General features: G+C 42.8%; 1 protein-coding gene across 3 annotated transcripts in view; it reads left to right on the top strand.

The window, feature by feature from the left end:
• The window catches only part of EXOC4 (exocyst complex component 4), a 734,942-nt gene that overhangs the window by 100,800 nt on the left and 618,294 nt on the right, over positions 1-15,848 (top strand). For all 3 annotated transcript variants that reach the window (XM_029923156.1, XM_029923167.1, XM_029923170.1), the window contains exon 7: positions 1,469-1,643. In XM_029923156.1, coding sequence (XP_029779016.1) covers positions 1,469-1,643 — 175 coding nt within the window. The remainder of the gene's footprint in view (positions 1-1,468; positions 1,644-15,848) is intronic.

The raw sequence follows: 15,848 nt of genomic DNA, 5'->3' as shown, positions 1-15,848 counted from the left end.
GAATGGCTCCTATTTATAAATACAGTATTTAATTTCTGGATTATTTGTGTTCTAAACTGACGGTACTACAGCAATTTTCATTGATTCTGTCTCATCTACATTAAAATGTCAAACAGATATTAGGGTTTTATCCTAAGATAGTTATTGGCTGTCACACTGGCACATTAGGTATAGTCATTGGGCAGTAAAGTAGCCGTAGGAGTGGATGATATGCTGTACATTTTGATAAAACTGTCGTGATAAGCTCTTATTTATGGCACTGAAGTCTTCTTAATTGGCACTGCTGACAAGCTTTTTTGCTTTCCTTTTCTACTTTTCAGGTTGGTTTCTAAGTCTCCATAGGAAATCAGAAACTGAGAGCCCACAATATACAATAAAGGTCACATTTCAAAATTTTGTAGACTCGTTCATGGTATACACATTAAATTCAGCAAATATTTGCTGATCACTGTTTTAAACACCCCTAGGCATACAGAGCTGTGTAAAGCAGTTCCTACATTGAAAGACTGATAATGAAGAAGGGAGTTAAAATGTCTCTATATAAATACCCATGACCTGCATTTATTGAGTCCCATAAACGAGCCACATCTAAGCACCTTACAAGTGGGGTGAAATACAGATTCAGGGGTGGCAAGGATGAGTCAAAGCCCGGGCCGTCAGTGCAGCTGTAAGCCTCCGTGATAGAGGAGTCACTTGGCATTCCTGACGTAAAGCTTCGAGCTATCTCTGAATACTCATCTATATTCTAGAACTATAGTGAGAGGTACGTGGCTAAATGCACTGACATGGAAATCAACTTTTGTTCTAGGCTCAGCTGCCTGGCAACCTCATTTTGTGTCCTTGCGTATATAAAATTGATGTAATAATATGTGTCCAGCGTCTCTCACTATGAGAAATGAGATAATGCAGCTCTCTGAGCTGCTCCCCGTGGTGAAAGTCAGATTGCTTGGCAGGTGTGTCTCTCTCTTCGGGCAACTTAGGCCATACGTTTGAATGGTAGGCGCAGCTTTCCATGACTAAAAGGATTAGTATCCTTACCAAAGCGCCCAATTTATTGCTGGGGAAATAGCATAATCTGTGTAACATCTGAGCTGTTGTCTGAAAAATTGCCTGAGTTTCTTGGAGAAACTGCCTGTATGAATACAGAGTAGTAGTGTGGTGATCACTGAAATGTGATAAAAAGGGAACACATTTATGGAGCTGCTCCAGCTGGTTTCCGGACGTTAGAACTGGCTCTTAGATCTTCCATCACTTCCAGTTTACAGCACAGGAAACCGAGGCTCAGATTTCAAAAGCTGCTTAGATCCTACAACTGTTGGAAATGCATCTGTGGGCATCTCATGCTCTGTATCCAAGGTGGCTCACTGCTTCACTCCAGATTGATGGTTTCCGGGGGGGGGGGCCTTATGAGCCATCCTCATGGGCATGGGGTGTGCCTATGTCAACGTTGCCTCTTTCTTCCCCCCAGGTTACTTCTAGAGCTGCTGGAGCTGCTGTTTGACAAGTTTAACGCTGTAGCCACCGCACACTCGGTGGTCCTGGGGTACCTGCAGGACGCCGTTGTGATCCCGCTGGCCCAGCAGGAAGATGTCAAATTGTACGATATGGCGGACGTGTGGGTGAAGATCCAGGACGTTTTGCAGGTAAAAGGTCCTTTTACACGTGGGCCGTCTTGATTCAGAATAACAGGTTGGAACCAAAAGTCTACATTCCAGAATATTCCCTGACTCATAAACAGTGAGAAAATAATGTTGCTATTGAAAGGAGATGCTGCCAGTGTCATCAACTTGTGTCATCTTCAGAAGACCTCTTAACTTTTTTTTGCCAGGCTTTTAAATTAGGAGATTCTCATTATGTAGCCATCAGGGATGTACAGTATTTGGCCTTCTGTTCTAAAGTGCTTTACCGCAGTGGGATTAGTCCTCTATTAAGGTAATCAATATTAAAACGTTCTTCGGTAGTATTTTATAAACATATGTAGCTTCGTTTATGACCATTTTCCTACAGTCATCTCTTGCATGTATTGGGGTAAATGACAGGTCAAGAGCTTGTTTTGAGAGATGAAAATAGCTGGAAGGTATAAATGCATCGCTTTGATTTGCTGAAGATTGGAGCAATGATATTACCGATTGGTATGATGCTGCAGAGCTGGTATTTAGAAATTTTATTATATTCCCTCTTCATGTGTCAGGCAGATATATTTGATTTGGCCACATGAGAATTGGAAATGCGATTAAGAGTTAGCCGAAGCAAATTTGACATAGCAAAATAGAAGTGACTTGGTTAGATAGTACCTACTAATATGAAAAAAAAAATTAAGTACATGTAGGAAATTGAAAAATATAACTGCGCAGGGATGAAATAACTTGCATGGTAGATAGGAATATTTGCCGGAAAAAATAAATTATGATTGTAAATTGTAATCATTTTTAAGAGTATTGGTGTGCTCCTGATGGAATGAATGATGGATTTTTGGATTCTTGATTACTCATTCAGTAGACCTTTTTTTTTTTTTTTTGGGGGGGGTGCATTCTGGGTACTTTCTTGATGGCTCTGTGGAAAGATTATAGTTTGCAACTACGTTTCCTGAGTTCCTTTTGCTCGTTGTCAGTTGCCACGTGTCCACAGTAGGCACGTGAGGAACATCTGTGTATTGAATAAAATGTCTTTATTGCCTAGAAACTGGTTTTACAGTGTTTTATATCTTGATTTGCTAATGTCCTGGAAATATGTGCTTTTCAGGTCACTTGTTTATTTTAACAGTGAAATAGGATCATAGATTTTAAAGCCATTTCAGAAATAGTTAGAATGAGAGACTTCTGGTTCTAGCCATGATGAAGTTACCTCCTGTTGTAAGCAGCTTTACAACTGGGGGGATTCAGGCAGTCAGCGCATTCAGTTCCGAGCAGAGAACACGTAGGGTGGACGCCACATTGATCCTGCCTTCGTCCTGGGGGACACCGGCCAGGCTGCGGCACAAAGAAGTGAAACCCAGACAGAGAGCAGCGGCCTCCGTAAGCAAAGGGAGCAGAGATGAGAGATTAGGGGTGTGGAGGCGGCTGGAATCTGTGGCTTAGGATGTGGGGGAAGAGAGAATCTCACAGAGGAGGCACCTTATCAGTCTGAAAAAAGTGCCATTGAACCTTTGGCCAAATACTGAGGGATACAGACACACCGCAAGGCTTGGCAGAAAACTGCCACCATGGGGCTGTGAGTTGAAATGCCCGACGTCAGAGGATTGGAGATGTTGGCGTTCAGAGCAGTCCGTGGGGAGAGAACTTGCTGAACACCCCGTGGTTTCAGATGTGGCCGCAAAAAACTTGTGATTCAGGGGTAGGGACTTTCCAGTCGTAGGGATGGGGTTACTCTGGGTCTTGCATCACCAGGTCTCTCCAGCATGAGCCCGATCCACCTGGCCGGCAGCTGCCGGCGAGACCAAAACTCAATCTGAAGTAAGACAGTACAACTCACGTTTTCACTACTGAAGCATCCGCCGTGTCCAGCATGCAGTTAACATTTGTGGAAAAGCAGAGAAATGACTCTAACTGGGATTGAAGCAAACTAATAAAAAATTAGTATCTGAAATGAACAATTCACTAGATGGATTTAGCCGCAGATTGCCTGCTATAGAAGAAAAGATCAGGGAACTGGAAGACGGATGAATCAGAGTGATCCAAAAGGAAGAAAGCTAACCGCAAGGAAAAATGAACAAGGCCAGATTGTCCGCAATGGGGCAGTGTCCTGCAGTTTAGTAGTTGCAGGTAGAGAGGAGAGGGAAGAGAGAGATTGGGCAGAAAATTATTGGGAGAAATCGTGACCAAAAGTTTTTAAATTTATTGGAAAACAAACCCACAGATTCAACAGGCCCAACCAATCCCAAGCAGCATTAACCTGAAGAAAACCAGTACCTAGATCCATCATCACCAGGTTGCTGAAAAACCAAAGGAAAAAGTCTTAAAGATAGCCAGAGGCCAAAAAGACACAGTGCTTACAAGGAACCCATGATAAAAATGTCCACTGACTTCTCACTGGCATTTTGAAGAGCATGGCCCTGTCTTTCAATACGAATTCCTCATTTTGGATTTTATAGATCCTCTTCAGGGGACCCCAGGTGGCTCAGTCGGTTGGTCAGCTGACTCATGATCTCAGCTCAGGTCATGGTCTAACAGTTTGTGGGAAGGAGCCCCATGTCAGGCTCTGTGCTGACAGCATGGAGCCTGCTTGGGATCGTTTCTCTCCCTCTCTCTCTGCCCCTCTGCTACACTCGTGTGTGCACACACACGTGTGCTCTCCCACTCTCTCTCAATAAATAAACATGAAAAAAAAGAGATCCTCTTTAGGGGTGTATGGGTGGCCTCATCAGTTAAGCATCTGACTCTTAATTTCTGCTCAGGTCATGATCTCTCTGTCACCTGGGGCTCTGCATTGGGCGTGGAGCCTGCTCGAGATTCTCTTTGCAGGGAGCCCTGATGGTTCAGTGGGTTGAGCATCTGACTTTCGTCCAGTCATGATCTGGCAGTTTATGAGTTTGAGCCCCATGTCAGTGCAGAACTGGCTTCAGATCCTCTGTTGCCCTCTCTCTCTGCCCCTGCTCTGTTTGTGCTGTCTCTGCCAAAAATAAAGTAAAACATTCAAAAAATAAAAAAGATCTATTTCCTTCTGCTCTCTGCATTCTTCTCTTTCTCAAAAAATAGAATCCTCTTTAAAGATACAGATAGATTAAGGTGTATGAATAGAAAGAGACGTAGCATGGAATACTAGTAATTTGTATTATGCAAACATGTTGGAGACTTTTAGAATACATAATATTATCAGATGGAATTACTTGTATGCTGGTACTTCCGGCCTTTACAACTTGAATACATCAAGCCCTAGAAAGGATAGACTATCAAAACCTACCTACTCTTGTAAGGTAATGAAGTACTTTATAAATTCTTACGATCTCTAATATTTGACCAACTTAGACTAATGTTCTAAGTTGAAAACAAGTCTGTTAGGATCATATTTATAGTACTTTCATGAAGAATTATGATTATGAACAAAGTAAGATATATATGTCTTAGCTCTGCTTACTTTGGATTTGTTAAATATATCAATTTCCATACTCCTGAAAACAAAACACAGAATTTTATATTGAAAATGTTATAATACACTAAGGAACTTTAAGATGCCTCAGACATTAACAGCCGAAATAGAAACATGATTTAAAATATGTGTTTGTGGCTTAATAAATGATTTATACCTGTCACATATGTGGTTTCAAAAGAATGATTTGGGGATTCTACCTTCATATTATGAAATGAATTATTTGTTTTGCCTATTTAAATAGCTTTATTGAAATAGAATTTACATGGCATAAGATTCATGCATTTAAAGCATAGATTTCAGTGGTTTTTAGTGTATCGATGGAGTTGTTTAAGGAATATTTTCAGCACCCTAAAAAGAAACTTTGTGTCCATTCACAGTTTCTTCCCATTCCCCACTCTTTTTACCCCCAAGACATGTTTAAAACAGGAAAGGGGTCTCAATTGTGTGTCATCTCTGTCAGGAAACCAGGAATGCCCAAACCAGACACTTGGAAATACTGTTACTATTTGATGTTAATGTGCTCATGTATCATGGGGGTAAGCTCTTTGACAGATGAAGAATATAAAACTAAAAGTGATCTAATAACACAAGGTGAGGTGTCAACATAGAAATAGCGTTTCGTTTCACTTACGGTGTCTGATTGGTTTGAGGTCAAGGTAAAACGGTGTTCTTTGCTCCTTTCCTTTCAGTCCATTTTCCTCCTGCTCTTACCTATCTACTGTGCTGCCCCATCTTTTATTTTCTTAGATCTACGTTGGAAGAATGACCTTCATCATGACTTGAATTAATCTGTGGTGGTTCTCTTAATGGTCCATTCTCTTTTTTAGTAACCCGTAGATTTGAGTACGAAGCATTTTTGAGTAACAAGTTCATCTAAATACTTTAAATTGTTATTATACTGTAAAAAATATTCTGCAGTTTTTAAATTTGTTTTCAGGTTGCTATATTTCCTAGTTCGTTCACAAATTCAGGGTGCAGGTTACTGAGTCATATCAGGCTACACACCCATCAATAACCTGGGTATGGAGTGGCAGACACACAAATGAACTGATGTTGCTAAAGATAAGATGATGGTTGGGACCGTGTGTCATATAATTGTTCTGAAACATGTGTGATGGACCAGAAAAGCTTTTTGAGGTTGATGATGAGCTGATTCTAGGAGGATTCATAGGAGTAGAGGAGATGGGAATGGCGGTCTAGGTCACTGGAATGGTAAGTGAAATGATGTTAAGTGGCCCAGCAGGAATGGAAAATGGTACTCAGAGATAAGACAAAGAATGGATTAGTTGTAAGCGAGATTTGGTAGATTTGGGTGCAGGTTGTGGAAGGCTCTAGAGTCATGGGAAGGGTTTGTGATTAATTTTCAGACTAATGGTTTCTAAGGCTGGGTGTGTTTGATATGCCCAGGGTTTGATTCCTAGCCCCATCCTAGACCTTCCGAATGAGAATCACTATGGATAAGGGCTGGATTTTATAGGCTTATTTATTTATTTTTGTTCATTATTATTTTTTTAGTTTCTTTTTTTAAATAAAATTTTTTAATGTTTTTTATTTATTTTTGAGACAGAGAGAGACAGAGCATGAGAGGGGGAGGGGCAGAGAGAGAGGGAGACACAGAATTGGAAGCAGGCTCCAGGTTCTGAGCTAGCTGTCAGCACAGAGCCCGATGTGTGGCTTGAACCCATGAACGTGAGATCATGACCTGAGCCGAGGTCAGAGGCTTAGCTGACTGAGGCCCTATTTTTTTTTTTTTCAGTTTCTAAGGTGGTTTTGTTTTATAGGTTTAGGATCCTGTAACTGGGAACGATTGCTTTGGGCCAGTGTTACCTGGAAATATATTAAAAATGCATATTTTAAAATTTTTTATTAAAATATTTTTAAATTTTAATTTTTGAGAGAGAGCACGAGAGGGGGAGGGACAGAGAGAGAGGGAGTCTCAGAATCTGAAACAGGCTCAGAGCCTGATGAAGGGCTCGGACTCCTAGACCGCAAGATCATGACCTGAGCCGAAGTTGGATGCTTAACTGACTGAGCCACTCAGGTGCCCCTAAAAGTGTAGATTTTTTTTTTTTATCCTTAACTCATACTTACCAAATCATAAACTCTAGGGATGCGACAATATAACGCGTGTTTTAACAAGCCTTCTGGGAGATTTGTATGTGTGCTGAAGTCTGGGGACCTCTGATTTCAGTAATATTGGATCACTGGGGGTTTTGATTGGGGTGTGATGAGATGAAGGAGGAGTAGTGTGCTGGCACTGGAATGGACGGAGCGGAGGAGCTGGGGACTGGCGCAGGGAAGCTGTTTTGTAGGCAGGCGGAGAGGCTGCGGATATTACCGGAGGTATTGTCTAATAGAGGAATAAGCAAGACAGGCTCTCACGGAGTATGGAAAAGGAATACAAAGGAGAGAAGGATTTGTAAACTGTTTGGGAGTCTTGGAAACTCAATAAAACTATGTAGTTGACTTAGGAATCTGGTTTTCAATGTGACAGATCCTTTAACAGTGGCGTAGTGTTGTTACAGGGGCCAGGTACATGCTGAGTGTTAGGGAATAAAGATGAACATAGGATAGCGCACTGGCGAAGTGAGGAGGCGCCTGCAGTAGGGTATGTTTTTCCACTAAATTCGTTCATAGAGACCTTGCAGGAGTAGTAACGTGGGGAATGCTTTCTTCCAAACCAACACGGAGACTTTCAGAAAGACTCTCATCCTAAGTTCCACGTAGAGTTTTATGCTTCAGCCAATTTGGTTTTCGTCCGCTTGTTGGTGGCATGCGCTCTGGATTAAAATCCTTCCCGGAGAATGAAATAAGGGAGAGAACAGTACACGCCTGCCGTTAAGCATGCACCAGACTTGAGTAGAAGTGGTGGCATCGCCTGGTGAACGGAGTCAGTGTGTAGAGTTTGCGTGTCTGCATGTCTTCAAATGGAGGGTGTTTCTTGCTAAAAAATGGAAATGCCCTTTTGTTTATTAAATCTTGGGAAAGAAAATAATTTTTGATCTTCTAAAGACTTCAGCAGCTTGTCTCCACTGGAGCCCGGGCCTTCCCCAGCAGCAGAATCCATCCTGCAGCTGAAAGACTCGTTTGTCTCGGCATGTTTGTGTCTGGAGACAGCCTTGTGAGGGGACAGGGCTGTCACGATCATAGTAACAGGGTGTCAGAGTTTTCTCCTGGTGTCAGCCCTGTGACCACACACCGCTGCACTCCTTTTTCAGTTTTACACTCTCTTTGAAACTGTGATAATAGAAATACATGTTTTTGCCCTTCTGAGCAGCGGCAGCACCTTCCAAAATGTCACCTACTTGGTGACATGCCTGTCATACTGTTGGCTGCACATTTCCAAGTGCATAAGACGGAGGTACACTGGAAACAAAAATATTCTGTTTCTTGTGGAATTCTGCCCAACAGGAAAGAAGAGCATCTCTTTGAACGGGCGTTCAGATTCTAAAAAAGAAATCTCCCTCTTTCATATCTCCTTGTAAAACAAAGTACCTATTTAGCTGTTATTGACTGAGAAGCGTGACCCCTTGGCGTGCTAAGCAGTGTTCTACAGGTGGGGGCAGAGGGTTCTAAGGACACTGACATGACGCCCAGAACAAGTCAGTTCCCCTTTTAGGGCCCTGATCTCTTTTTCTGGAGATTAACACAGACAGAATGTAAAATCATTTTCCTTTTGTAAACTGCCACATAAATGTTTAAATAGTGATAAAATTAACCTCACGCAGAGAGAACTTGAAGTTTGCTGTCAGGTAAGAACACTGACAAATCTTATTGGTACTGATCCATGACCTGGAGGAGGTTTTCAAGGAGACACATGCAATCTCTATTTTGAATCCAGGTCTGAAACTAGGTTATTCTTAGGTTTCGTTTCATTTGATATTTTGTTGGCTGAGGATTCCAGACCTTAAAGTAAAACTAGCTTTTTTTCAATATCCCAGGCCAGATAACCTGTGAGATTATCCTTGCCGAAGGTGTTTTTCTTCATTTCTCAGCCTTTAAAACTTTCTGATAGTCTCTATTTTGGGTGGCATATTGAAGTCATTGCCAGCCATACCACTGTGTCTCCCCAGAACGGTTGTGTCTTATCAGTGGGTGGTGTGGTGTTAATGAGTTAGCATTAGAACATTGAATTAGAAATCTTCCTCCAAATTGGAGTTGGTTTCCACAGCATCAGGACCCATCCTGTTTTAGGTTCACTACTACTACTGCTTAACGCAGGGACCGATGGGCAGTCACGGTGTCCCTCTGGCTCCTGGTGTACATGTAGCAAGTGCTAAGGTGTCTACTGCCCAGTGAAACCTGAGGTGAGTGTCATGGGCATCTTAAGGCATTGGGCCAGACCCTCTAATACAGCATCTTGGCGGTGTATACTCCAGAACAAGTAGATCTGGTGGAAAGTCTCCTCTCCTTAAATTCCTAGTTACCCTGCAGGGTCGGCTCGGGTCTGATTCGATCCTGGTCTAGAAAAACCAGTGGTAGAGAGGGCAGGTCTTGCGTCCACACGACCACTTCCAAGCCTTATTTCTCTGTCCGGTTTTGTCTGAGATTTTAGAGGATGGGGTGTTATTAGCCACGCGCCCATTGGGCTGGTACCACTACTGATGCTGCAAGAGCCCCTGTGAAGACGGTGTGCCCACCGAGCTGTAGTGCATGCGGGCTGAAGCAGGGGCCTTGTTAGGGACCGAGAGATCCTAGTAAGCGGTGAGGACTCCATCCGGAGTTCCCTGTGCGGCCCACCCCTGGAGTGCCTATTTCAGGAGGATTCCAGCGCATTCTAAGGCACGTTCCCAGTTGAGGGTCAGTATTAGCAAACATTAGAGGTTTGGTCGTGTTAAGAGCAGAGCTATTAAAGACAATCATCAGAAGTAAGAGAAGTTTACAAAAGGTGAATTTGGTTCAATTTTGAAAGATATGTCACTGCCACATGTTTAGGAGCATCCGTGTTCACCCATGACCTAGAGCAAACGAGAAGATGTTGAAACTCCATCAAGATGGGAAAATGTATATTCACACACTTGAAAGGGAAAAGAAAACTGAACGACTGTGCGGTCACTGATCTCCATTCACAGATTTTGGACAACTTTATTTAGAGTAGCAGCCCAAGCAGGTGATTCCTATTTCTGACTTGAACAGTTGAGAATGTGGACAAATACCTTATTTCATCTATGACTTTGTTTGGATTGGAAGCAATAACATCAGAATGTTTATTATTGTCTGTCATTAAGAATGGGGGTTTTCTATGTTGCCTCTCCCCACCTCCATTTGTTACTTATGTGAGGTTTCTAAATTTATTTAATGGAATTTTTTTTTAATTTCTGGTAAAAAATTTCTTTCTTTTTAAATACTCATTAAAAGGAATTTAATAAAGTATAATCTTGCAGAGAGTTCAGACAAAAACAGAGATCAAAGACAATTACAGAACAGTTTATGGTTTAAAGGGATAATGTTCATTGTGAACACCTGTGCTGGGAAGACCAGCAGAGGCGGTCAGAAAGGGTTAAAGCAGTTGAGGTTATGGTCAAGAGGATACTTGGCACATTTCAGTTTGGTTGGGGTTGAATGCAAAATGCAAGTGGTATGCTAGAGAGCTGTGGAGACTGGAGGGTTTTGGTTGGTTGGTTGGTTTCTTGGAAAGTGGTACCAAAAAAAGAGTGAATAATTTTGGTTGACAAGGATAAGAGATTTGGCAGTTTGGAGGTAAAAGGTTGGAATGAGAGATTGGGCATTTGGACTTGCTCCTTTTGGCAGTGAGCTACCATTATGGCTTTTTGTTTTGTTATTGTGGGAAATTTCAGACATGGTCTGAAATAAATAGAAATGTATAATGAACCCTTGTCATCCAATGTCCGCAGTTTCAGGAGCTGTCAGTTCATGGTATTACTGTTTTGTTTCTGCCACTACCCATTTCTCCTTTTTTTACTGTTTAAAAACATTTTTTTAATGTCTTTATTTTATTTTGAGAGAGAGAGAGGCAGAGAGTGAGTGGGGAAGGGGCAGAGAGGGAGACACAGAATCCGAAGCAGGCTCCAGGCTCTGAGCTGTCAGCACAGAGCCCTATGTGGGGCTCGAACCCACGGACTGTTGAGATCATGACCTGAGCCGAAGACAGGCGCCAACCGACTGAGCCACCTAGGGACCCCCTTCCTTTACTGTTTTGATTCTGGAGATGATACTGCTTCATCTATATTGGAGTATGAATCTCTAAAAGATAAGGACTCCTTTAGAAAAAAGTAGCCATCCCTAAAAACGTAATTTGCTTTTTACCAAAATACCCAGTCAGTGTTCACATTTCTGGTTGTCTCAAATGTTGTAGTTGTATATTTTTTACAGTTTGTTTGCATCAGAATCCAAATAAGGTTTAAATATTGCATTGTGATTGGTAAGTTTCTTGAAACTTTATCAATCTGCCGGTTAAATCTCTCATTTTGTTTTTGCCACTTGCAATTTATTTATTGAAGAAACTAGATCATTGTCCTGTAGAATTTTCCACATTCTGGCTTTTGCCAATTGCTTTCCCATGGTGTCACTTGCTATATATTATTGTCCTGTAACTTGGGTCTAGAGGCTTTGTCAGATTTCGGTTGATTTTGGGAAGCATAGTTACTTCATAGCTGATGGTAGAGATTATGTTTTTCTGATAAAAAAGTAAAATGGTGAAAATAATATTTTTAGGGTGATTTATCTGGAAGCGGTGTGCAAAATGGACTGGTGGAGAAGGAAATGGAGGGAGCAATCCCAATTAAAGGTCAAGCTCAGTCAGTGCAGGAGAGAAGGCGAGACTAGGGCAGGGTCTGTGATGAGGTGGACAGAGGTTGAAAGAGGAGTGAATTTTCTAAAACCTTTTACCATGGACTCTAACAGAGAATCATCAATCCAGATGGAGTTTTGGGGTGCTTGGAAATTAGGATCAGGAAGATGGTGTTTTTGTGCCTGTTGAATTGGCGGTTTTGAAGGAGTGGCTCTGTTGAATTGTGTTATCCCAGACGACTAGGGATTCAGCACGCGAGGCTAGGGGAGCGAGTTGGGCAGGAGGTAGCAACATAGGGACCGTCCGTCTGCGTGGCCATAACAGCTGAAACGGCACAAATGGCTCAGCTCAGAAACGGGGCGAACGCACAAGTGGAGGGAGGAGTTTCCTTGAGCCGTTCCTCAGCTTAGTTAGCACTCCACAGAGTGACGCGAAGCCGGTTACACAGTCCCTCGAGGCTGGGGTTTCTCTCCGTGCTGCCAAAGTCTTGCCTTTCTTTCGCTTCTGCAGTTTTTCATGGTGTGCGGCGGTTGGACGGTAGCGGGACTCAGTGCTAGACGGGTGGTAGATTTCCGATGCTGGTGCTCCTTTGGGGATGTGGACAGACAGCGTGGAGAGTGGATCAGAGCTTGAGTTAGCAGGTCCAGAAGTGAGCCCAGAAGGAAGTGGATGAAGCAGGGTGAGCACGGCCAAAAGTGTATTTGGCCAGCCGTAAGGAGAAGACCTTGGAGCGGAGGTGACTTGACACTTCTTTCTCTTGCGATCCTTGTATTTGCCAGCCTGGCCTGCACCGTGACCCAGAAGCAGGCAGAGAGGGTGCTTGGTTACTGAGCATTTCCTGATACCCTCTCCTGTTTCTTCTGTCTTCTAATCCTCAGAACTCCAAGGAATGTGGTTAATGGGAAGCCGTAAAAAATATATGTTGTCATAGGAAGTTCTTCCTAACAAAGTATCTTAAGAAACTGTGTTATTCAGAGATCTGTTTTAAACTTTTTAATAGCATCATATTCACCCAGCTGTGTTGTACGTATGTATTGCCTTGTAGAAGGACGGACAGAATACGTTTTTGCTGTCAACTCTCTGTTGGTAATACAGAAGGCATTGAAAAAGTAGATGGGCCCTTCACAGGGGAGTTTTCTCACAAAGCACTTAAAAATTTTAATCCTGATAAGATTACATTATTGTAGCATTCAAAGCTACATTAAAAAATTTTTTTTAATTTTTATTTTTTAGTAGTTCTGGGCTTTCCGGAAGTATTTGTTGGTATTGTCAAAGAGTTGTCACACTAGTGATGGGTGTGAGCCTTTTTTTGTTTAGCTACCTAAAAGTTTTGAAGGATTTTGAAAATATAAAGTGAACAACAACTCATAAAATTCACCACTTCTGATAAGATTCCATCTAAGGAAAGCAGGGGCCGCCAAGCACATATAGCAGATGACGAAAGCTCAGCATCAAGTAGCCAGTCTCACGGGGGTGATAAATGACAGCACATTAGATATGTGTTAGCAACGTGATATGGCAATGCGAAAGGCCAGCGCTATTTTTGGCTATGCTGCACAAAACCGTATCTCATCACAGAGCTGGGGCCGATCATCCCTGTTTTCCAAGTTCTGGAAAGGCAGTGTCCCAGACGTGGTGCTGAGCACGGGTGTGCCAGAATGATAGACAAATCGGTGGAAGTCCCAAGCAGAGCATCTGCAGTGAGTAAGGACTTCAGATGAGGCAAGTCCCAGTGATTTTTTGAACTGGCATATTTAGGAATGTGTACGGAAGCAAAGAGATGTTAGCCTTTTTGGAGATAGGAGGATACTGAAGAAACATCGTCATTGTAAAGTTAGTCCCCCACAACAGAGGTATGAGTCCTCAGTAGTTGGCGTTGGTTTAGTACAGAGCACTTTGGAGTAGTTCCTCAAGCTGTTTCCCAGAGAGCGCCAAAGTAAAATTAAGTACTTGCTTATAGTCAACTGTGTGTGCGGGTTGTTTTTTTTTAATGTTTATTTTGAGGGAGCAAGCTAGTGCACAAGCAGGAGAGGAGCAGAGAGAGAACCCCAAGCAGGCTCCATGCTCCGTGCAGAGCCCAACATGCGGCTTGATCCCAAGACCCTGGGATTGTGACCTGAGCTGGAATCAGGAATCAAATGTTTAACCAACTGAGCCACTCAGGTGCCCCTCAATTGTGTGTTTTTAAAAAATGTTTGTTTATTTTGAGAGAGAGAGAGAGAGAGCAGCTGCAAGCGCATGAGCACGCACGTGCACTTGCTGAGGAGGGGCACAGAGAGAGAATTCCACACAGGCTCTGCATTGTCATCTGCAGAACCTGATGCGGGGCTCGATCCCACGACCGAGACAGCATGACCTGAGCTGAAATCAAGAGTTGGACGCTAAAGTAACTGAGTTTCCCAGGAGCTCCTCAACTGTGTTTCTATCAAGGGATCAATAAACATGGCAGTGCCTGCTACTGTCAGAAAAGGAATACAAAACAATAATTGATCAGGTAGCTTAGGTAGCTTGTGATTGGAAATGCAAGTGCAAATGCAAAGGGTAAACTTGGGAACAATGAAGGTGAGGCTCTATACCAATTTTTAAAAATTCAGATGTATCAAAATAAATAAAACATTAAAAAAAAAGTTTAAAATTCAGATAAGAAATGAAGACATTATTTACTTTTCACAACAGTAGAGGTGAGCGTAGCAGAAAAAAAATAAGAAGCACAAACTGTATACTGAGTGTCAGGAAATACTTCCGCAGTGACAATTATTGGGCTACAGGATAGTCTCCTAGGAAAATGGGGTTGGATTTCCTTGGGCATTTGATCCTGACAGAATTGAATGTGTATCACTAGGGAAATAGACTGAATATCCCGGCAGGCTTTCTCATTTCTTCTCTGATTCTGCGTCCTTGCTGATGATCTACTCACCTGCTGTGATTAGAAATACCATCTCTTGTTTTTCTACACCCCGGCACATGTTAGATGCTCTGCTGGTTGACATAGGGCACAGTGGAGAGTCACTGCCCTGAGGTTGACTTGGTACCATGGCTGCCCTGCCGATTTTATAGAACTGCCCCTCTATTTGGGCGGTAGCACAGGTGGGGTCACTAGGGTCCCTCACAGAAGGCAGATATGCTTGGTAGAGTGGGCTGGTGTGAGGGGTCAGAGATACCTAAGAGTCCAAAAGGTTGCAAGCTGGGCCCCCTGGGGTGCTTTGGGAAGAGGGGAGCATTAGGCAGGAATGCCAGTCCTACGCCCCTTGTTCCCCTAGGATTTTACTGTAAAGAGAAAGGATACTCAGCAGGCTAGATGACCACAGACCCTTCCTGTGTCCCATAGAAATGTGACAATGTTAGGTTCTTGCATGGGAAAGGGCTCTTGAAGAATAGCTTGACTCCCTATGCCATAGTGGTGATGGACATGCCAGGCTGTGTCTGTAGCAGCCTTGATGCATAATCAAGAAATTGCAAATTTCAAATGCAAACCAAATATTAGGTTCTTTACAAATGCTCTGCTTCCCTGCAATAAGCTAGTTTGTTGGAGAAGATTCTTTTCTTAGCTTGGCATTCAATGGCCTCCACCACTTGGACAAGCCTACTCTTCCATGCTTGGTTTTCCTCTTTTCCTATAGAAATGCCCCTAGTAAGTCAGTCCATCTGTCCTCGAAGTAGGTAGGACTCTGCCCTTTCTGTGTCCTGCACAGCTGCCTCCCATCGTGCCCCAGTCAGCGCTCTCTTACCCAGGAAGCAGCCATGATTTCCTTTCCAGAACTCATTGCGCTACTTGTTTTTACTATTCATTTGACATCTCTCATGGTTATTCCTTTTCTTCTACTGAATCCGCATCTTTCCTTCTCAGGCAGGTAACAGTCCCCCAGAGGACCATTTCTCACATGTCTTTACATTTCTCATGGTGCTTTCACACCTCAACTCCTCTTTGAGCCTTTTGAGAAAAGGGATTGTTGTTTCTTAATTGTGGTCCCCCCTCTCCCAGAATTTGGCACACCTTCTTAGGTGCAGT

The sequence above is a fragment of the Suricata suricatta genome, chromosome 2 (genome assembly GCF_006229205.1).
Source record: "Suricata suricatta isolate VVHF042 chromosome 2, meerkat_22Aug2017_6uvM2_HiC, whole genome shotgun sequence".
NCBI classification, from domain to species: domain Eukaryota; kingdom Metazoa; phylum Chordata; class Mammalia; order Carnivora; family Herpestidae; genus Suricata; species Suricata suricatta.
Note: the sequence above shows the minus strand (reverse complement) of the source record. Positions and strands in the feature narration are given on the sequence as shown.